This window comes from Hypanus sabinus, chromosome 3 (assembly GCF_030144855.1).
Source record: "Hypanus sabinus isolate sHypSab1 chromosome 3, sHypSab1.hap1, whole genome shotgun sequence".
Lineage (NCBI taxonomy): Eukaryota > Metazoa > Chordata > Chondrichthyes > Myliobatiformes > Dasyatidae > Hypanus > Hypanus sabinus.
The window spans coordinates 125,137,057-125,160,982 of NC_082708.1; the positions used below are offsets into that span (position 1 = coordinate 125,137,057).

The 23,926-nt window shown below is 41.6% G+C and overlaps 1 protein-coding gene across 4 annotated transcripts in view; it reads left to right on the forward strand.

Moving 5' to 3' along the window:
• Positions 1–23,926, forward strand: part of fgf2 (fibroblast growth factor 2) — an 87,728-nt gene that overhangs the window by 37,802 nt on the left and 26,000 nt on the right. For 2 of the 4 annotated variants that reach the window (XM_059965090.1, XM_059965091.1), the window contains one exon: positions 14,437–14,540. In XM_059965090.1, coding sequence (XP_059821073.1) covers positions 14,437–14,540 — 104 coding nt within the window. Of the gene's footprint in view, positions 1–14,436; positions 14,541–15,669; positions 16,358–23,926 lie in introns of those variants that run through there. The other 2 variants (XM_059965088.1, XM_059965089.1) reach the window with 2 other exon arrangements.

The following is a 23,926-nucleotide window of genomic DNA, read 5'->3' on the forward strand; positions in this document are numbered from 1 at the left end:
TAGTGCTGAGGGGAGTTGTTGTGCTAAAAGAAATGGATCCATACATTACACTTCCTCTCTTTTTAGATTAAAATAATATAAAATTATTTATGTACAAACATTCAATTTCCCCTTAACAAACCCTAACTAACTTTGCTATACTGAAGATTGTCTTTTGGGTGGCTCTCTATAATGCCTCTGGACCTGTGGAGTGGCATCTGGTTTGGCTGGTGTGATAGTGACCTGACCATCACTGAGAGGCAAGGCCACTGGTTATAATGTGTCCAACTTGTTTAATGCAGTCAACTTGGGTCTTTTCTTCGGCTGATCATCCAGTATCTGACCCACATGACGTCTCCATGCCAGGTCTCCGACATTCACGGTGTACATCAGTGGTCCAGTTCTTGGGAGCTATCCTACTGGGTGCCTACTTGTTTTCCCAGTGATTATGTGCTAGGACTTCCTGTCCAACCACGAGGCTTGTTGATTCGCCTGGCAACTGGCTAAACTGTTTATTCTGCACTTCCCTCTGTAGGTCTGGTTTCAGGAGGTCTATGCGAGATCTTAGATTCCTGGTGATAAACAGCTTTACGTGTATTTCATTTGTTATCGTACACAAAAAGAATATTACCCACTTTTCTGTAGAGATGTCCTCCTTGTCCATAGCTTTAATGGACTTGAAAGTTTGATGAGCCTTTCAGCTAACCTGTTCGTTGCTGGGTGGTGAAGAGCTGACTGAAATGTTTGATGCCATTTTTCTTCACGAATAGTTTAAACTCCTCTGTGTATTGTGGTCTGTTGTCAGTCACAATTTGTTCAGTAAGCCACTTCTGGTGAAGGTGATCCTCAGGGTGGAAACTGTCTTTTTTGATCTGGTTGACTTCATTGGTATGACCTCTGGCCACTTCGAATGAGCACCCACATCAATCAGAAACATGGAGTCCATGAATGGCCCAGCAGAGTCAGTATGTATTCTTTGCCATGGTGAAGACGGCAACTGCCACGGGTGTAAAGGTGCCTGTGGGGGTGCATTTTGAACTGTTTGGCATCCCGAACAGCTTTTGGTCAAGTCTTCAATCTGTCTATCTGTTCTTGGCTACCACATATAGCTCTGGGTGAGAGTCTTCATCTTGACTGTACTTACATAACCTTCATGCAGGATCGCTAACACTCTGATGCGCAGTTTAGAGGGAACCACAACACTAGATCCACACGTCAAAGTTCTTTGACATACTGACAGTAGGTGTCTCACTGAGAGCACTGGAAACAAATGATTACCCTGAGCTGGCCATCCTTGCATGGTGATACCTTATACTTCTGTCAAGGTTGGGTCATTCTTTGTTTCTTTTTGTATTTCAGAATTTGTTACCAGCAACTAGTCCACCAATGCTGTGAGGAACACCTCTGCTGGGTCACAGGATGTAGACTTTTCTTCAGTTGCCAACAGTGGAAGACATGACAAACCATCAGTGTTGCTATGTTGTTTGGTACTCTTGAACTCTATCAGAAGTGTGGGCTCCTAGGAACAGACCCCAACATTGCAACTGGGTTGCAGACATCGCTGGTATTCCCTTCCTGGGATTGAAAATGGACACGGGGCTGGTGCTCTGTCACTAGAGTAAATTTTTGTCTGTAGATGTAGTGGTGGAGCTTTATTTTCCCTACACTGCACTAAGGACCTCTTGGTCGATTTGTGGGTCGTTGTGTTCTGTGCTCAACAGTGACCTTGAAGCAAATGCAATGGGATGTTCAGATCCATCTTGCATGTGTGTGACAAAACGGCACCAATACTATAAGGAGATGGATTGAATGCCAGTCTGATGGGCAAAGATGGGTCATAATGAGTGAGCAGTTCATCTGATGTTATTAGTCTGTTTATTTGAATGCTCTTTCACTTCTTTCTGACCATTCCCGTTTTGCTCCTGTCTGTAACAGTGCATTCAATGGATGCAGCACTGTAGTAATGTTTGAGAGAAACCGGTGGTAGTAGTTTACCAGGTACAACTATGATCTGAATTGTGATGCGTTTTCCAGTCTGGGTGCCTGCCTGCAGCACTGCTTCTCTTCTCTTGTGACATACGTAAGCCGTGCTTGTCAATGAGATGTCCGCAATGAGATTTCATTCTTGGAAAGACTCTCATTTCTCTCTCTTTGCATGCAGACCACACTCACTCAGCAAAGTTCTGCAGGTGCTCTTCATCATTCTTGCCAGTCACAATGATTTCATCAAGGTAACATTGTGTTCCTGGGATATCTTGGTCCATTGCTCTTTGCCAAATTGCTGGAGCTGATGTGATCCCAAAGCCAAGATGATTAAGCGAGGACAGTCTCTTGTGAGTGATTGTGAGGAACTTCTTGCTTGACTCCTCAATCTCCATTTGCAGATAGGCTTGTGACAAGTCAATCTTTGAAAACCTCTCCCCGCCTGACAAAGATGCAAACGTGTCTTCTGTTCATGACGGGGTACTGCACAGTATGCAGCACAGGTTTGATGCTCACTTTGAAGTACCCACATATGCAAACAGCTCTGGCCTTCCCTTTCTTGATCACCAGAACAATCGGCATGGCTCAGTTGCTCCACTCAACCTTAGAGAGAATTCCGGACATCTCCAAGCTCTGCAGTTCAGAATTTGCTTTAGGACGTAGTGTGCGAGGCACTGGACGCCTTTTATAGAATCATGGTGTTGCTGTTTCATCCAGTTCAATTCTGGCCTTCATGCCTTTAAGTTTACCAATCCCCTTCTCAAACACATTCTCATTAGCATTAAGCAGATGTGCCAGTCTCTGGCTAGTACTGCAGTTTGGTTGCAGTTGTCTGTTGATGACACATTAAGAGCTTTGATTGTGTGCCCAGCCTAGTTGGATTTTTCTCAACCATTCATGTCAAAGGGTGCTGGCCTTCCACTTTTCAACACACAAAGCTCTAACAGCTGCATTTGGCTGCTATACATCACATTTACTTACACTTTGCCTTTGGGAGATGCATTTTCACCTGTGTAGGTCGTTAGCACACTGAGGTCTTTTTCTAATGGAAGCTTAGAAAACTGTCTGTTTGTAGTCAGCCTCAGGAAGTACAGACAAAGCTGACCCAGTATCCAGGGCAACACAAGTGAATCTGCAGATGCTAGAGATTAATAAAAACACAAAATGCCCTTTGGGTTTCGGCCCAAAGCGTCGTCACTACCTCCTCCCATAGATGCTGTCTGGCCTGCTGAGTTCTGCCAGCATTTTGTGTTTTTATTCCAGTATCTTGGGTTAGCTTTGTGTTTTACACCAGGCACATCTGTTGTGATGCACATGATTTTGTGATCTGCTTCAGTAACTTTATGCAGTTCCAGACACTGACAACTCACCTTTGTCAGACTGTGTTATTCAGTTTCATGTTTAGTCACTGCATTTGTTTAGTTTTGTGTTTTGGAACTTTTCAGTCCATGGTTTTTCTCTTTGGCTGTGCTTTTTGTCTGACTTGTACACTCTCTGTATGTGACCTTTGACACTTTCTGTGACTTTGATAACATTTTTGGCTTTTTGCACCATTCAGGGACATATTGTCCATTTCACATTCTGAAATTTTTTTCTCTCTGTAGTTCTGATGCAACCTTTTCTGCTGCCTCTAATGATAATACGACGGTCAGTGTCTCTTTTTTGACAGTAGCCTCTTCTGAGTGATTTGACTATGCATAACACATACAAGTGTGTCCCTTAATGCATCAGAAAGTCCATCTCAAGTCATAATATTGAGAAAGTTGTGCAGTTCTGAAATGCTTTCATCCTTTGGTTTCTTTTGTAAAATCTAAATTTCTCAGTTATTACTAGCGGTTTAGGGCTCAAATGATTTTGTAGCATTGTAGCAATTTTATTGAAAGTTTAGCTTACTGGCTTTTCAGGAGTTACTAAGTTGTGTAAAAGATGGTACGTTCTAGCACCCATTAAGCTAAGAAGCGTGGAGGCTTTTCCTCATTCACGTAGTTTGCGTTACAGTACAGTTTGACCCTCTTGAGATATGATTCCTGGTCCTCATTAACACTATCAAGTTCACCAGCTTTCCTGAATAAGGCCATTATCACAAACTTTGTTAGTTGTGTATCTCTCACTGTGTTCTGTGCACTTTTATAGACAATAGGTGCAGGAGTAGGCCATTCGGCCCTTCAGGCTGGCACTGCCATTCACTGTGATCATCGCTGATCATCCACAATCAGTACGCTGTTCCTGCCTTCTCCCCATATCCCTTGATTCTGCTATCTTTAAGAGCTCTATCTAACTCTTTCTTGAAAGCATCTAGAGAATTGGCCTCCACTGCCTTCTGAGGCAGAGCATTCCATAGATCCACAACTCTCTGGGTGAAAAAGTTTTTCCTCAACTCCGTTCTAAATGGCCTGCCCCTCATTCTTAAACTGTGGCCTCTGGTTCTGGACTTCCCCAACATCGGGAACATGTTTCCTGTCTCTAGCTTTTCCAATCCCTTAATAATCTTATATGTTTCAATCAGATCCCCTCTCATCTTTCTAAATTCCAGTGTATACAAGCCCAGTTGCTCCAATCTTTCAACATATGACAGTCCCGCCATTCTGAGAATTAACCTCGTGAACTTACGCTGCACTCCCTCAATAGCAAGAATGTCCGTCCTCAAATTTGGAGACCAAAACTGAACACAATACTCCAGGTGTAGTCTCACCATGGCCCTGTACAACTGCAGAAGGACCTCTTTGCTCCTATACTCAACTCCCCTTGTTATGAAGGCCAACATGCCATTAGCTTTCTTCACTGCCTGCTGTACCTGCATGATTACTTTCTGCGACTGATGAACAAAGACACCTAGATCTCGTTGTACTTCCCCTTTTTCTAACTTGACACCATTCAGATAGTAATCTGCCTTCCTGTTCTTGCCATCAAAGTGGATAACCTCACCTTTATCCGCATTAAACTGCATCTGCCCACTCATCCAACCTGTCCAAGTAACCCTGCATTCTCCTAACATCCTCCTCATATTTCACACTGCCACCCAGCTTTGTGTCATCTGCAAATTTGCTAATGATACTTTTAATCCCTTCATCTAAATTATTAATGTATATTGTAAATAGCTGCGGTCCCAGCACTGAGCCTTGCAGTACTCCACTATTCACTGCCTGCTATTCTGAAAAGGACCCGTTAATCCCTACACTTTGTTTCCTGTCTGCCAACCAATTTTTTTATCCATGTCAGTACCCTACCCCCAATACCACGTACTCTAATTTTGCCCACTAATCTCCTATGTGGGACCTTATCAAAGGCTTTCTGAAAGTCCAGGTACACTACATCCACTGGCTCCCCTTGTCCATTTTCATAGTTATATCCTCAAAAAATTCCAGAAGATTAGCTAAGCATGATTTCCCCTTTGTAAATCCATGCTGACTTGGACCGATCCTGTTACCGCTATCCAAATGTGCTGCTATTTCATCTTTTATAACTGACTCCACCACTGATGTCAGGCTAACTGGTCTATAATTCCCTGTTTTCTCTCTCCCTCCTTTCTTAAAAAGTGGAATAACATTAGCTACCCTCCAATACTCAGGAACTGATCCTGAATCTATAGAACATTGGAAAATGATTACCAATGCATCCACAATTTCTAGAGCCACCTCTTTGAGTACTGTAGGATGCAGACCATCAGGTTCCGGAGATTTATCAGCCTTCAGTTCCATCAGTCTACCCCACACCATTTTCTGCCTAATGTGAATTTCCTTCAGTTCCTTGTTCCCCTAGGGCCTCTGGTCACTATTACATCTGGGACATTGTGTCTTCCCTAGTGAAGACAGATCTAAAGTACCTGTTCAACTCGTCTGCCATTTCCTTGTTCCCCATAATAAATTCACCCGTTTCTGTCTTCAAGGGCCCAACTTTGGTCTTAACTAATTTTTTTCCTCTTCACATACCTAAAGAAGTTTTTACCATCCTCCTTTATATTCTTGCCTAGCTTACCTTCGTACCTCATCTTTTCTCCACGTATTGCCTTTTTAGTTATCTTCTGTTGCTCTTTAAGAGTTTCCCAATCCTCTGGCTTCCCACTCAACTTTGCTATGTTATACTTCTCTTTTATTTCTATACTGTCCTTGACTTCCCTTGTCAGCCATGGTCGCCCCTTACTCCCCTTAGAATCTTTCTTCCTCTTTGGAATGAACTGATCCTGCACCTTCTGCATTATTCCCAGAAATACCTGCCATTGTTGTTCCACTGTCATCCCTGCTAGGGTATCTTTCCAGTCAACTTTGGCCAGCTCTTCCCTCGTGGCTCCATAGTCCCCTTTTGTTCAACTGTAATACTGACACTTCTGATTTTTCCTTCTCCCTCTCAAATAGTAGATTAAAACTTACCATATTATGGTCAGTACCTCCTAATGGCTCCTTTACCTGGAGTTTCCTTATCAAATCCTGTTCATTACACAACAATAAATCCAGAATTGTCTTCTCCCTGGTAGGCTCCAGTACAAGCTTCTCTGAGAATCCATCTCGGAGGCACTCCACAAACTCGTTTTCTTGGGGTCCAGTACCAACCTGATTTTCCCAGTCTACCAGCATGTTGAAATCCCTCTTTACAATGGTAGCATTACCTTTGCGACATGCAAATTTTAACTCTTGATTCAACTTGCACCCTATATCCAGGCTACTGTTTTACTCACGCACCCCTTTGTAAGTGTCCATGACGGGCTTCTCTGTACTGAGTCACACTTTCCTGTCGCCATCTCTTGCCCTTCCTCTGAATTCTGTTGTCTCATATCTATTAGTACAGTTGGTGATATTTGCTTGCATTGAGGTTCGTACAAATCACAACTTTGTTGTGTCTGTGCAACTACATGTCAATTAAATGACCTCACCTCCGCGTGCATGCTTTTATCTGGTGTGTTCTCTTTGCAAGCGGAGGTGGAGGGCAGAACCACAGATCAATATGCATGGATAAGTTATCAGTCCGAAAGTCATCTGAGGGAGGGGAGTCATTGCTCTACAAGAAATTATAGACACAAACTGTTAGATATTGGTGCAAACAAATTAACCGGCTACTGCTTTTACAGTATCACATTCACAAGCACTAAATCATTAGTTTCATTCAAGCAAAAGCTATCTGGGAGAGATTAATCATTGGGTTTAATCACTTTTATTTAAACTTCAGTGAAGTACAGTATGTTGTGTAATTTACACATTTTAAAGGCATTAGTAAAAATATTAATTACTATAAATTGCTGCATTACATTTAGATAATAGAATAATAATAATAATAATATGAATTCAAACACAAAAGTGATATCACTATAAGAGAAAGCAATTTTTGGCAATCAGTCATTGTATTGAAGCTAAGTAACTTCAGTGCTAATACATTCCCAGAATGAAATATTTCCACTCAAGTGTAGTTGACACCATAGCGCCTCCACTGCAAGTACCTGGGCAGTTCAATGTTGTGATGTCTTACATTTTCAGCACCAACACTAGTATTTCTAATAATGGTCTTTAGTGTTACCTTGTAATTGATCTTGTTTGTTTTAATGTCCACTATTAACTGAGTTAGTTATTCAAATTATTTTCAATGGATCTTCTTAGGTAATAAAAAAGAAATCTTGTAAGTACTAACTTCAGAAGAATTTAAATGTATATTACTAATTCTCCTCCAAGTGAATATTTTCAGCCTTAAAAGATGCAAAGAACTGGGCTATCCATTGCACAGTGTGTTTACAGATAACACAGATATTACTTGGAAGAGAAATGGGATAAGAAATTAGACAAATCCATTGATAGATTCCCAAAATTGTTACATTCTGTAACTACTTTGGCTTTTTATGTTGCTATTAAGACCTGCTGAAGTCAAATTTCTATTTTGTATTATTGGCACAAAACGAAGATTGCTTTTGACCGGGCTGAAGGTAATGGTTCTCAACTGATTTCTTTGCTTAATGTTTCTTACAAATGTTTTGAACATGGAGGATTTACGATCCTAGTGTTGCAAGTCGATGGTGTTAAGGATTTTAATTTTCAGTTGGATTGGCTAGAAGTGGCAGAATGTACAGTCCTGTAAAAGAATAGTATTTCATTCCATGCCTCAATATTTATTATTAGTGCTTCACTTGTTTGTCTGTTAATGGGAAGGAGAACATGTAAGAAAATTATGTAGTTAATTTTCATGCCTGTAGTTAGCTGAAGTTTATAATGGAGGAAAAAATTTTAATTTCACTATTATGTGTTTATATTAAATGTCCAGAATGATTTGTAAAGTATTGTCTTGTCAAAATAGCAATAGAAATTAAGTTTAAACTTAGTGTGGGCAGATCTTTACAGTTTCCTTTGCAAATATAAGAACTGATACGTTATCAGTGTTCATCAATGTAGTTACTGTTAGAGCTTATTCAATCTTTCAAATCTTTGTTTTCTGCAATCTTATCACTATCAATAACAATTTTCAACTGGAGAAAGCCTTTTAATGTCTCATGTTTGCAGATTAAAATTGTGACAACATCAGTATTGCAAAAATGTAATTCCAGTTAATTAGGACACATTGGGACCATTTTGGCCAAATTAAGCAGCTGAAAATAAAAGGTATTTAAAAAAAAAGACAAACTGAGTAACAAATAATGTAGTTGATTGAAATACAAAACCAATTAGAATGCTACCAATACCACTACAGCACTAAATTAGTTCCTAATATTTACCGACCTAGGAATTCATCTAATATACACCGTGTTCATTTGTAAATGAGAAAAACTAGTGCAGACATCCCGTGCAGATAATGGACTGCCTTCATGTAATGATTGCATCCTTCAGATCTTCACTGCCATTGTAACATTCAAACTGATTGTTGATATCTCAATTCTTAATTCCTAACTTGAAGTAATGAAATCATTTCATTTTTCACTCCGGCCATTTCTGGCATCTGTAAGCTTGAATGCTTGAAACCGCAGTGAGCAAAACTGTTCTGAATTGTTTTAATGCTAATTTCTCAGCAACTATCAGTGCTGTTTGAACATAAACAGGCACAACTGTTTGCTACTAGCAGTGACTAAAGCTGTTTGATCTAAGCACGTGTAGTCTCCTAATGGCCACACAAGTGCATATAACTGATGCTAATTAAACCTGTTTGTCTACCCCCATATGTTCCTGCCCCAGTTAACTGGCATTGTGGCCCAATTAAACAAAGGGAATTCTGGCAATTTTCTCAATTAGTTTTTGTTCTTTAAGTTGCTCCATTAACCAATAGCCCAAATAACTGGAATCCAATGCAATTGAATTGTTGCAGTGGTGATTATAACCCATTATACGTAGCCTTGGTTTCAGCCTATCCAATGGGCAGCAATTTGAAATACCTGAGAACATTAGATACATAAAGAGATTGTATTACTAGTTGTCATTGTTCAAAATTCAGTTTGAGACACTTTGCTTTGGTAGTTTTCACAAGACAAGACAAAGGAGCAGAACAGTGAATCTCAATTTACTCTTACCATTTAAGGGATCATTTAACAAGCTGATAAAAGTTCCATACCTATCTTCCACTCTGCCTCCTATAACAAACTCCATTTTCTCTCTCTGCTTTATTTGGTCTGGTCAGATCATCTAGAGGTTTCTCTAAAGATATCCCGGATGGCCACATCTGCACCCGCTGCATTGAGATAAAACTCCTGAGGGACAATGTTAAGGAACTGGAGATGCAGCTCGATGACGTTTGTCTGGTCAGGGAGAGTGAGGAGGTGATAGAGAGGAGTTACAGGCAGGTGGTCACTCCGGGGCGATGGGGGACAGAGAAATGTGTCACAGTCAGGAGTGGGAAGGGAAAGAGTCAGGTACTAGAGAGTCCCCTGTGGTTGTACCGCTTGACAATAAGCACTCCTGTTTGAGTATTGTTGGGGAAGCAACAGTGGCTGTGCCTCTGGCACAGAGTCTGGACCTGTAGCTCAGAAGGGTAGGGAAAGGAAGAGGAAGGCAGTGATAGGGGGCTCTAGAGTTAGGGGTTCAGACAGGCGATTCTGTGGATGCAGGAAAGAAACTGTGATGGTAGTTTGCCTCCCAGGTACCAGGGTCTGGGATGTTTCTGATCGCGTCCAAGATATCCTGTGGTGGGAGGGAGAACAGCCAGAGGTTGTGGTACATATTGGTACCAACGACATAGGTAGGAAAAGGGAAGAGGTCCTGAAAGAATACTACAGGGAGTTAGGCAGGAAGTTGAAAAGCAGGACCTCAAAGGTAGTAATCTCGGGATTACTGCCTGTGCCACGCGACAGTGAGAATAGGAATAGAATGAGGTGGAGGATAAATGTGAGACTGAGGGCTTGGAGCAGGGGGCAGGGATTCAGATTTCTGGATCATTGGGACCTCTTTTGGGGCAGGTGTGACCTGTCCAAAAAGGACGGGTTGCACTTGAATCCTAGGGGGACCAATATTCTGGTGGGCAGGCTTGATAGAGCTGTCGGGGAGGGTTTAAACTAGTTCAGCAGGGGGGTGGGAATCAGAATGTGAGTGCAAAGATTAAGGTAGAAGGACAAGGGCATGATGCTAAGAGCTCTGAGTTGATGAGGAAGGACAGGCAGAGGACAAAACATAATTGTAGCCAGTTAAAGGGGTTGAAATGTCTATTTCAATGCTAGGAGTACTAGGAACAAGGAGGATGACTTTAGAGCATGGATTAGTATGTGGAACTACGATGTTGTGGCCGTTACTGAAACTTGGGTGGAGGAAGAGCAGGATTGGATGATGCAGGTCCTGGGGTTCAGGTGTTTTAAAAGGATTAGGATAGGAGGTAGAAAAGGGGGGGAGTGGCATTGCTGGTCAGGGATAGTATCACGGCTATAGAAAGTGTGGACGCTGCAGATGGAGTGTCTACTGAGTCGGTCTGGGTGGAAGTCAGAAATAGGAAGGTATCAATCACTGTGCTGGGAGCAGTCTGTAGGCCCCCAAATAGCCCTCGGGACACCGAGGAGCAGATAAGTAGACAGATTTCAGAATGGTGCACAAAATACAGGGTAGTAGTTATGGGTGATTTCAACTTCCCTCATATTGACTGGCACCTCCTGAGTGCAAGGGGGATAGATGGGGCTGAATTTGTCAGGTGTGTTCAAGAGGGATTCCGGACACAGTATGTGGACAGGCCGATGAGAGGAGAGGCTATACTGGATCTAGTTCTGGGTAATGAATCTGGTCAGGTGACAGACCTCTTGGTGGGGGAGCATTTTGGTGAGAGTGACCAGAACTCCCTTAGCTTCAGCATAGCTATGGAAAGGGATAAAATCAGACGAAATGGTAAAGTGCTTAACTGGGGAAGGGCTAATTTTGAAGGGGTGAGGCAGGAACTAGCAAGAGTAAATTGGAAACATGTTCAAAGGGAAAAGCACAGAAGTAATGTGGGAGAAGTGCAGGGACCACTTGAGCTGGGTTCAGGATAGGTTTGTCCCACTGAGGCAAGGAAAAAAATGGTAGGAAAAGGGAACTGTGGCTGACGAAACACGTGAGGCAACTCGTCAAGAGGAACTAGGAAGCATATGTTAGATATAGGAAGCAGGAAGTGGGGGGGGGGGCTCATAAGAAATGTAGGGTAGCCAGGAAGGAGCTAAAGAAAGGACTTAGGAGAGCTCAAAGGGAGCATGAGAAGGCCTTGGCATGTAGGATTTAGGAGAACCCCAAGGCATTCTATGCGTACGTGAAGAACAGGAGGATGACGAGAACGAAGGTGGGACCGCTAAAGGATAAAGAGGGCAACATGTGCCTGAAGGCGGAGGAGGTTGGGGAGGTCCTAAATGAATACTTTGCTTCAGTATTCACAAATGAAAAGGATCTTGATCAGGGTGAGGTCAAAATAGAGCAGGCCTGTGTGCTGGACAATGTGGAGATTAAGGAAGAAGTAGTGCTGGATCTTAAAAACATCAAGATTGATAATCCCCACGGCTGGATATGATACACCCCAAGTTGTTGTGGGAACTGAGAGAAGAGATCACTGGAGCATTAGCCATGATCTTTGAATCCTCGTCAGCTACAGGGGAAGTGCTGGAGGACTGCAAAATGGCAAATGTATTTCTCTTGTTCAAAAAAGGTAATAAGGAGAATCCTGGGAATTATAGACCAGTGAGTCTTAGGTTGGTGGTCTGCAAACTACTGGAAAGGATTCTTAAGGATAGGATCTACGAGCATTTGAAGAAGTACAGTCTACTCATGGATAGTCAACATGGCTTTGTGAAGGGAAGATGTTTTGAAGACGTAACAAAAGAAATTGATGAGAGTAGGGCAGTGGATGTGGTCTACATGGACTTTATCAAGGCATTTGACAAGATCCCTCACAAGAGACTCATCCAGAAATTCATGAGGCGTGGGATCAGTGGAACCTTGTCTGTTTGGATAAAAAATTGGCTTAAAGGAAGAAAGCAGAGGGAAGTTGTGAAAGAAAAGTATTCTGCCTGAAGGTCGGTGACTAGTGGAGTGCCGCAAGGATCTGTCATGGGACCCCTGCTATTTGTGATTTTTATAAATGACCTGGATGTAGAGCCGGAAGGATGAGTGAGTAAGTTTGCAGATGACATGAAGATTGGAGGATTTATGGATGGAGTTTCAGGTTTTTGAAGGTTACAAGATGATATAGACAGGCTACAGAATTGGGTAGAAAAATGGCAGATGGAGTTCAATCCGGACAAGTGTGAGGTGATGCATTTTGGAAGGACAAACCAGAAGACTGAGTACAGGATTAATGGTCAGTTACCTAAGAGTGTGGATGAACAAAGGGACCTTTGGGTTCAAATCCATACATCCCTCAAGGTCGCTGCACAGGTTGATAGGGTAGTTAAGAAGGCCTATGGAATGCTAGGCTTCATTAACAGGGGGATTGAGTTCAAGTGTAGAGAGGTCATGTTGCAACTCTACAAATCTCTGGTGAGACCACACTTAAGAGTATTGTGTTCAATTCTGGTCACCTCATTATAGGAAGGATGTGGAAGCTATGGAGAGGTGCAGAGGAGATTTACCAGGATGTTGCCTGGTCATATGAAGCAAGGTTAGCAGAGCTGGGACTTTTCTCTTTGGAGCGTAGAAGAATGAGAGGGGACTTGATAGAGGTCTCAAGATTATGAGAGGGCTAGATTGGGTGGATAGTCAGTACCTGTTTCCCAGGGCACCAATAGCAAACATCAGAGGGCATATATACAAAATTAAGGGAGGGGAGTTTAGGGGAGACATCAGGGGTAAGTTTTTTTTACAGACGGTTGTGAGTGCCTGGAATGACTTGCCAGGGATGGTGGTGGAGGCTAAAACATTAGGGGTATTTAAGAGCCTCTTGGACAGGCACATGGGTGAAAGAAAAATAGAGGGTTATGGAGTAGTGTGGGTTTAGTACTTTTTTAAGGATTATATGGGTCAGCACAACATGGAGGGCTGAAGAACCTGTACTGTACTGTAGTGTACTATGGTTCTTCCTTCCTGAATCAGGACTTTCCCCTCTCCACATCTCGCCCATATCCCTGCAACTCTGCTTATGCACTCTCTTCCTGGACACAGAAAGGACAGATTCCCTGGCCCTCGCCTTGTATTCCAGCCTTCATTCAGCAGGTGTTCCTTTGTTATTTCCGGGAGTTTCAACAGGATTCCAACATTAAATGGATTTCCCCTTCCTCTCCCCATTCAGCCTTCTGAGGGTCTGTTCCCTGCAAAGTTCGCTGGTCAATCTTCTGTTCCCACCAGCCTCTCCCCTTCGTATACCACTTGTCCCGTACACCTACTGGAGATGCCACACCTGTATCTCTCTCTCTCTCTCTCTCCAATCTCCAAGCCAGAGACCCAAACAGTCCTCCAAATGAATGATGCACTTGTGCATCTACCAGTCTGGTGTACTGCATTTGATATTTACATTGTGATCTTAGCATTGGAGAAACCTAACAGACTGGGCGATACCTTTGCAGAGCACCTTTGTTCAGACAACAGAGTGCCTCGGGATTGCTGTTGCCTACTGCTTTAATTCTCCGTTACACGGGTATTCTGACTAAGTTGAATGTGGCCTCCTACACAATTAATAACAATGCTCAACATAAACTTTAACAATACTACTCTTGTCTAGGCACACTAGCATTCTGGATTTGATTCCACAATTCTGGGCTGCTTGCTTTCTTTGTTTCAGGCCTGCCACTTCTGCTGCAACTTAATGATATTGGCTCCATTTTTATTTCCAGCTTCTCTATCCTGCCATTTGCTTCCCTCAGTTTACCATCCTGATGTAAAGTATTGCTATTTCTTCATTGGCATTGGATCAACCCTCGAATTGCTAAGTAACAGCTTTAAGGCATTAATGCAGGCTGCACTAGTTCAAGGAGGAATCTTGATATTAAAGATAATTTAATATTACCTGCAACTCCATCTGTTCTGTGAATTAAAAATAATTTCAACACAAGGCATTGCTCCCTCCCTAACCCAAACCCCTTTGGCAATTGTTTTGATGACATCTAATATATGTTTTGAAAACCATTTTTTCCAGTTAAACTGCAGCTGCAGGCAGAATCTATTGGAGTTATATCAATCAAGGGAATTTGTGCCAATCGTTACCTTGCTATGAATGATGATGGCAGATTGTATGGATCGGTAAGAATTTCTTTGATAATATCAATACCTGATGCTTTCATTCCTTTACTGCATGTTATAAATTTAAAATTCTTTTGTGTATGCACACATTTGAATGTTCAAGTTAAACAAGTAGATTACTAATGATATTTGCTTTCTTTAAAATAATACTTGTATACAGCAGGGGCTAGGTGATACTTTGTAGCAGGGAGAGTCACAATCATGTTAGCTCACATAAATTTTTGTATGGGGAAAAAGGTTTGGCCAACAATTGCGAACTTTTTTTTGGAAAAAAAAATTGTGTGCGTGTGAGTACACATGAGAAGCTCAATAGAATCAGTGAAATACTGCACCCAATATGAAGGACAACAACCAATGTGGAAACCCAAAATTGTAAAAATAGAAAAAACAAAAAAGAGCAATAAATACGGAGAACATGAGGTGAATAGTTCTTGAAAACAAATCCAGTTCAATGGGAACAATTCGTTGTGGAGCGAGTGAAGTTATCCCCTTGGATTTAAGAGCCTGATGGCCAAGGGGTAATAACTGTTCCTCCATGTGGGCAGTTCATAAGCTGAGCTGCTCAGGAAGTAGACATGAATAGATGAATGAAGTATGTTGGAGAGGACATCAGAGCAGCTAGGAGAAGACGAGCAGAAGAGGGGAAAATGGCCTCAGTGGGAGGTCGTAGGGGTGGGTGGTAGGGTTGGAAGTGGCAAGAATGCCTTGATCCCACCTGGCAGAAGATACATGAATGGTCTGTAATGGCCCGTAAATAGACAATAGGTGCAGAAGTAGACCATTCGGCCCTTCAAGCCTGCACTGCCATTCTGAGATCATGGCTGATCAACTACTATCAATACCCGGTTCCTGCCTTGTCCCCATATCCCTTGATTCCCCTATCCATAAGATACCTATCTAGCTCCTTCTTGAAAGCATCCAGAGAATTGGCCTCTACTGCCTTCCAAGGCAGCGCATTCCAGACCCCCACAACTCTCTGGGAGAAGTAGTTTTTCCTTAAATCTGTCCTAAATGACCTGCCCCTTATTCTCAAACCATGCTCTCTGGTACTGGACTCTCCCAGCATCTGGAACATATTTCCTGCCTCTATCTTGTCCAATCCTTTAATAATCTTATACGTTGCAATCAGATTAATAAGCTGGTAAGGAAGGCAGGCTCTGTCGTGGGCACAGAACTGGAGAGTATGACATCGGTGGCAGAGCGGAGGGCGCTGAGTAGGCTACGGTCAATCATGGAAAACCCTGAACATCCTCTGCACAGCACCATCCAGAGACAGAGAAGCAGCTTCAGCGGCAGGTTGCTGTCAGTGCAATGCTCCTCAGACAGGATGAAGAGATCATTACTCCCCAACGTCATTCAGCTCTACAATTCAACCACCAGGGGCAAGACATGTTACGTGCCGGGGTTAGGACTGAGCTTAAGTTACCACTCAATGCACTTTAGTAAACTATTTAAGAACTTTTTAAAAGCTATTTATTAATGCTTTTTGGGAGGGTGATTTTAGATGCATAATCATATTTATACTGAGTTAAATACTGTATGTAATTAGTTTTGCTACAATAAGTGTATGGGACACTGGAAAAATGTTGAATTTCCCCTTGGGGATGAATAAAGTATCTATCTATCTAGATCCTCTTTCAATCTCCTTAATTCCAGTGTGTACAAGCCCAGTCTCTCTAACCTCTCTGAGTAAGACAGTCTGGACATCCCAGGAATTAACCTTGTGAATCTATGCTGCACTTCCTCTACAGCCAGGATGTCCTTCCTTAACCCTGGAGACCAAAACTGTACACAATACTCCAGGTGTGGTCTCACCAGGGCCCTGTACAAATGCAAAAGGATTTCCTTGCTCTTGTACTCAATTCCCTTTGTAATAAAGGCCAACATTCCATTAGCCTTCTTCACTGCCTGCTGCACTTGCTCATTCACCTTTAGTGACTGATGAACAAGGACTCCTAGATCTCTTTGTATTTCTCCCTTGCCTAACTCTGCACCGTTCAGATAATAATCTGCCTTCCTGTTCTTACTCCCAAAGTGGATAACTTCACACTTATTCACATTAAACGTCATCTGCCAAGTATCTGCCCACTCACCTAGCCTATCCAAGTCACCCTAAATTCTCCTAACATCCTCATCACGTCACACTGCCACCCAGCTTAGTATCATCAGCAAACTTGCTGATGTTATTCTCAATGCCTTCATCTAAATCATTGATGTAAATCGTAAACAGCTGTGATCCCAATACTGAGCCCTGTGGCACCCCACTAGTCACCACCTGCCATTCCGAGAAACACTCATTCACCGCTACCCTTTGCTTTCTATCTGCCAACCAGTTTTCTATCCATGTCAATATCTTCCCCCCCCAATGCCATGAGCTCTGATTTTACCCACCAATCTCCTATGTGGGATCTTATCAAATGCCTTCTGAAAATCAAGGTACACTACAGCCACTGGATCTCCCTTGTCTAACTTCCTGGTTACATCCTCGAAAAACTCTAATAGATTAGTCAAGCATGATTTGCCCTTGGTAAATCCATGCTGGCTCGGCCCAATCCTATCACTGCTATCTAGATATGCCACTATTTCATCTTTAATAATGGACTCTAGCATCTTCTCCACTACTGATGTCAGGCTGACAGGACGATAGTTCTCTGTTTTCTCCCTCCCTCCTTTCTTAGAAAGTGGGATAACATTAGCCATTCTCCAATCCTCGGGAACTGATCCTGAATCTAAGGAACATTGGAAAATGATTACCAATGCATCCGCAATTTCCACAGCCACCTCCTTTAGTACCCTAGGATGCAGACCATCTGGACCTGGGGATTTGTCAGCCTTCAGTCCCATCAGTCTACTCATCACCGTTTCCTTCCTAATGTCAATCTGTTTCATTTCCTCTGTTACCCTATGTCCTTGGCCCATCCATACATCTGGGAGATTGCTTGTGTCTTCCCTAGTGAAGACAGATCTAAAGTACTTACTAAATTCTTCTGCCATTTCTCTGTTTCCCATAACAATTTCACCCAATTCATTCTTCAAGGGCCCAACATTGTTCTTAACTATCTTCTTTCTCTTCACCTACCAAAAAAAAAAGCTTTTGCTATCCTCCTCCTTAACTTGGACAAAGAAATACTATCATCATCTTCTGTTTGTCCCCATTAATCCACCTGACTAAGCACATGCTCTCGCACATGCTTTTTGTTTGGTCCATGCTCCTACCACCACCTCTGCAACATTAAATCACTGGTTTTGTTTCCCAGTTCTGATGGTGTTTTATTGACCTGAATATTAACTGTGTCTCCTTCTACAGAACCCAACTTATCTGCTGAGTGTTTCTAGTATTTTATGCTTTTATTTTGAACATCCTAATAGGTTTATAAATATATGTAAACTGGTGATTTTGGGTGCCTGTGAGATTTTGGACACCATTTTAGCTCAAAAACCTGAATGGCTAATTTATTACTCTTAGTACCAATTATTAAGCTTAATTTTCATTTGCCCCAGATTAATATTTAGAATCCTTAAAATTGTAAAACCAAATCTTTACCCTCCTGATGCTAATAATATATTAATTATGTATCAGACTGAAGTGTAGCAGTTTGCTGTATGACATTGCATAAAGAAGTATGTCATGCAGGTTTAGTGGTTTTAGTACTTTATGCATTGCGTGCATATTTTTTTCTACAATGAGTTCAGTTGTTGAAATCATATGACTGAAATGGTCCTTGGGTTAAGCTCCTCTATACTTTTGGGTACCTAATTTCTATTGATGCTTTTATGCATTATTGACTGGTAACCGCACTCTGTGAGGTTATGTCTCAGGATTGATAGTAAATTAGATATCCCACCTTCTCCAGAAAGGTTGAGCAAGGGATGTGTCACAGTTTATATTTATCACTCAAATATTGCTGAGAAAAGAGACAGTAGTTGTCTTATTGCTGTGTTTGTTAGCTCTCCTTTTCTACCATGTTACTTGCAGAATCATAAATGGCTAAAATCAGAAACAGCAGGGAAACTAAATGGTTTACTGAGATGTTTTAAGTGCAAGATTTTGTACTAAAGGATTTCAATTTGTTTATTTGCCTAGTTGTCTACTGATTTTCAAATCTTTTGTGAAATCTTTGAAATCTGCACTCATTTCTTTGCTGTATCAGCACACACTCTTCCAGTGACGTAATTAAAGCATCTAGATCCAATCACTGCATCACCTTGCTTTAATAATCATCTCAGAGGTTCTCTGACCAAATGTTTCATTTCTCAAGATGTCCACCTGCCCTTTTTAAAATGAATACATCAATTCTAAAAGAGGGGTTGTACTGTACTGTGCACATTGCCAAATGGGATTTCTTAGATTGTTTCACAGAAGATACTTGCATGATGTTTATTTCATTAGCTTAATATGAAAAACTAGTGTGCAGCTCCTCTGTATGAATCAGTACCTGCCCCTTGTATGTTGCAAATTAGCACAGCTGACATAATAATTTTAGTACTTCATTGCTAAATTGCTATTTCTTACCTATACATGGAATATAAAGTCATTTTGGCAGCCTGTGACTTGGATTATCTCCAGTTGTTTTGTTCTGCATCCAACATAAACGATAATTTCCAGAAACAATTTAGCACTTTCTGTGAACTAAGGTCTGAATATTCACAACAGTTTTGAAAGTAGGAGAGCATAAGATTTTGAAAACCCTTATTTACTATTGATACGTGCACTGAAAATGTTAAGTGCATATTTAGCGGTGGGAAGATGTAATGTTTTTGCCAGACTGCACCTGAACCTGGCACCTGAAATTTCTGTTAATCGTCTGTATTGTTTTCCGTCAGTGTACGCCACAAAAATACAGCATGGAAGGTTTTTTTGGGGGGGAGGGGGATGAAATTCCTTGTTGCTTAGGTCTTTGGCAAATCACTTTCATTCTATTGACCCTTCTACCAATGGGAACATCTTGTATAACTTTTTTGTGTCTGTATCCTTTGTGATTTTTTTTTAAAAAATAGCTCCTATTTCTACCTTTTCCATGGAACAAAGAGTAAGCAATCTTCTCCAGTTCTTTCAGCAGCCAACCTACCACCATCCTATTGAAGTGTTGTTGTCTCTCAGATCATGATGCTTCTGAGCTTTTTTATATGAAATATTGTAAACAAAGTCATTATATAGATTTTTAAAAAATTTAGTGGTCTGAACTCTGGAGAAACATCACTGTACACTTGTTTCCTGTACTGGCACTGGTATTGATGGCAGCAATAAATGTCCCCTCTGGCCATCTTCTCAATTGTGCCCCAGTTGTGGTTCAGGGTTGTTGACCTGAGCTGAAGCTCCGAGCCTGGAGGACCGGTAGACAACTCTTAGTCTGGCCTCTACCCTTTGATCTGTTTGGCATCAGTGACCCTACCAAGAATCAAAAGCACAAGGCCCTGACTCCAGCCAACATAGCTCTTGGGTCATTGAGGCATGCAAGCCTCCAATCCCTACGATGAGGTTGTGGACCTCTTGGAGGGTATACTTTTCATTTCAGTGCTAATGTTTAATGTCTCCTAGCCAATTTCCTATCCATGCTGGGACTGCCCTCTTATTCCTCGCACTTTATTTTGATGACATAAGTAATCCCAACTCTTATAGGACATCAAATCATGCAGTGTTTTTCATTGGGTATATTCAAAGAATGAAATGGTTAACACTAACATATAATGCCTGTTAAAATAGAACCACGGTGGTTTGGATATCCTAAACAACTTCATTATTTCTTGTTGCTTTCTAGTGAATGAAAAAAACTTTTTGGAAATGAGCTGTGTGCTCTCGATTATTTAACTGACAAATAAAAATACTCTGGATTGTTTATTACAGCTCTTCTTGGTTTCTGCATTCTCAAAGGCAGGAGGTTTTTCCAATATCTTTGTATAGTTTAATCAAATGTTACTTGATTGGCCTAGAGTTTATGATTGAAGTGAAAGAGCCATACTTGGGTTCAACCATCTGTGAGTGTTTGAGACTAGTTAGACTTGGATATGTTATTATATTTTTATATATCATAGTCATAGAGAAGTACAGAACAGAAAAGGTCCTTCAACCCATCTAATACATGCCAAAAACCAGTTAAACTGCCGGTGACCTGCACCAAGACCATAGCCCTCCATATCCCTGCTATCTATGTATCTATCCAAACTTGTACTGGCAGCTCATTCCACACTCACAACCTTCTGGGTGAAGAAGTTCCCCCTCGTGTTCCTCTTGAACGTTTCATTTTTCACCCTTAACCCATGATTCTGATTGTAGTCCCACCCAACCTCTATAGAAAAAAAATACATGCTTTATGAGGATTTAAATACCAACCAGATAAAACTCAGGATCGTATTTTCTTCTTACGCCTTGCTGTCTTCTAAGATTTTCCTGTATAAATCACAAGGTCTTGCTGGAATGTGGGGGATGTGGACAGCATGGTGGCATGGTCATCTCATAGCTCCTGTGATCCAAGTGGGATTCTGACATCTGGTGTTGTTTGTATGTGGATATTGCACAATCTGTGACCATGAGAGCACCCAGAAGAAAGTCCATTTTCCTGCTACATTCAGAAGATGTGCTGATTGTTTTTTTTTAGCAACTAAAATTACTCCTAGTGTTTTGTGTGTGGCAAGAGCATCAGGAGGCAGTTAAAGGTCGTGTGAGAGAACAGATGACAACAGTGAAATGTTAGGAAGTGGGATTCAAGCCGAGCATTGATTCAGTGACCTGGTGTGCTCAGAATCATAGAGATACAGCCTAGGGGCAGGTTTCAGTGCTGTATCAGCTTTAAGGTCTGCTCTTATTCCAAATGCGCTGTGTGCTATTCATTTGGGGGATAAAATGATAGCAGTCCAAACATATACACTACATAAACTCATAATTAATATTGTTAATTCATATTTTGCAAGTGTAAATCATTATTGTTCTGATCAATTAGATGCAAGATGCAAGACCATTGTTTATTGTCCTATACTGGGCATCTTGGTGGTGCGCTCAGAAATTTCCATTTGAATTAAGTCAGTGTTGCTTGTGCTATTATCATGAGCAATAACAGGTCCTTCAGAGGCATTGTTTGCAGCTGGCTGATGGTTTGTTCCAATTAAATGACATCACTCTTTAACGCTGTAGTATTAGTCATTATCAGAAGTCAAAACACTGTTAAAATAAGGTTATCTTATCTGTCTTAATTCACTTCATTATTTTAAATTGTGCGATATGTGGAATTGGAAATACAAGTGCATTTGAAAGCAATGTAAACCTGATGGTCACACGTTTATAACATTGCATCTGAGCGCGTCCTGGACCGACTTTCTGCCCAGACTTGAGCTTTGTTGTGATCAGCTGACTTTTTCCAAAGGGAACAGGCCAGACAAGCAGCTGCTGTTTGCCCCTCTGAAGGGGAGGGGGTTCAAAGCACTGAGTAGGTAGCAGGTGTTGCCCAGGAATGTCCTGCAGCCTTTGAAATGGGCTGGTTTAAATAATTTGATATTTCAATACATGTGGTAGTTTACTAGATTTCATATTAAGTAACAAGTTCAGCACCAGGGATGATCAGTGGCTGGATAACTAAGTATTTGTAGAACGGTCACTTGCACAGTAACTGCTCAAGGGCTGGATGGTGGGATTAGGTTGCTAGCTCCTGGTCTCTAAAGACATGATGGACAGAATGACTTCCTGTTACAAATTTTCAAAGATTTTCATGCCCTTAATTAGTAAAATAGGTGTTATAAACAGTACTGTCAGGTAGTATATTTTTCATTGATGCTTATTTTCAGTTTCACCAGTTTTGTTATGGTTCTAGACATCAACACCATATTGGTCCAAATTTGATAAAACTGCTGAATTCCAAAGCTGTGAGGCAAGAACGGCAACTGTACTCCAAGGCCAATTTTAAGGAATCTCAGTAACATTGAATTCAGTGTTGATCATGGGGAAAAGACTCCAATGACTGGAGTCATAATGTGCAGAAAGGAAGATGGCTGTGATTGTAAGAAGTGAAACATTTCACCCCTGAACCTTACTGTAAGAACATTCACTCTGCAATATTCAATTCTGCTTGTAATTCCTCAAATTGAAGCAATCCATATACAATCGATGGCTACTTGTGACACCAAGAATGTCGCTAGTGAGAGACTGACCTTGATATTCAACAGTGATTCCATCACTGATTCATGCCCCAGTCACTCATGGAGTATCACCATTGACCAGTAGCTGAGCCGGACCAGCCACAAATACTACTAAAAGGCCAAATTAGAGGCTGAGCATCCTACAGTATGTACCTAATACACCGAGTCTTTCCAGTATCAGCACTGCCCAAGGCAAGAAAGGTGTGAACTATTCTTGTCTAGATTAGTACAGCTCTAGTAATACATGCAACTTGAGCTTATCCATAGTACAACAACCTGACTGGCAACTCATGCCAACCTAAGCATTTCCTCCACCGCTATTGTTTGCTGAATGCCAAGCATGGTATTCACTCGTATAAACTAATCTGGCAGCATCTCCCTAAAACCTCTCCTCAAGAAGGCAGGGTGTCAGCATATGGGATCATCTTGTGGATCATCACCCTAACATGGAAATGTATTACCCTTTTTATATAAAAAAAAATTTGCTCGATCTACATCAGTGGTTCCCAAAGTAGGTGATATCACCATCTGGGGGCAGTGGGTGTTTCTAAAGGGGGCAATAAAGATAAAGGGGCATGGGGAGGAGCTCTGTAGCAAGGGGGTAGCTGAGGGATTACAGGCTTAATTTAAGAAATTACTAAGCATTTGATTCTCACTGCCTCATAATTGATTTTAATAATCATGTAATCACCTCATTACTTGTTAACCCAGCATTCTTAGATTTTACTAGAAGAGTTTAGCATGGTTGGCTGATGGCATAGTAACATCAGCACCAGACTCCGGAACGGAGGTTCCCAGGTTCGAATCCAGTCAGGCCGTTCCCGAGTATGCTTTCCTTCCGTGCGGGGTTGAGTGTTGAGCTTGCAACTCGACGTTGTAAAATAAAGAAAAAATATACTGTGAATTGTCTGTGTGAGGATTGGTGCGCCAAGCAGTCTTTTGCTCCGTGCCCTGTAAGGCATGAAACTATCTGAGGCAGTCAAATGAGGCAATGAAACCATTCAGGCTCCTTGAACAGTTGAAGAGAGTACACTCTGATAAAGCAAACAGGAGCTGCGCTTATTTTCAGACAGGAGGAAAGATGGGTGAGGATGCCTTCCTCGTTGCACAAGGTGCTTTGTGCAGGTGAATGGCTTCAAGGAGGAAGGACCAACAGCCCTGTGGAAATACTGTTCAGGATGGAATTTTAGTGACATTCGGAAGGTACTGTGTGTTTTCATGCAGACCATCGTTCCAGTACGTGAGTTAAAGGCAATTTC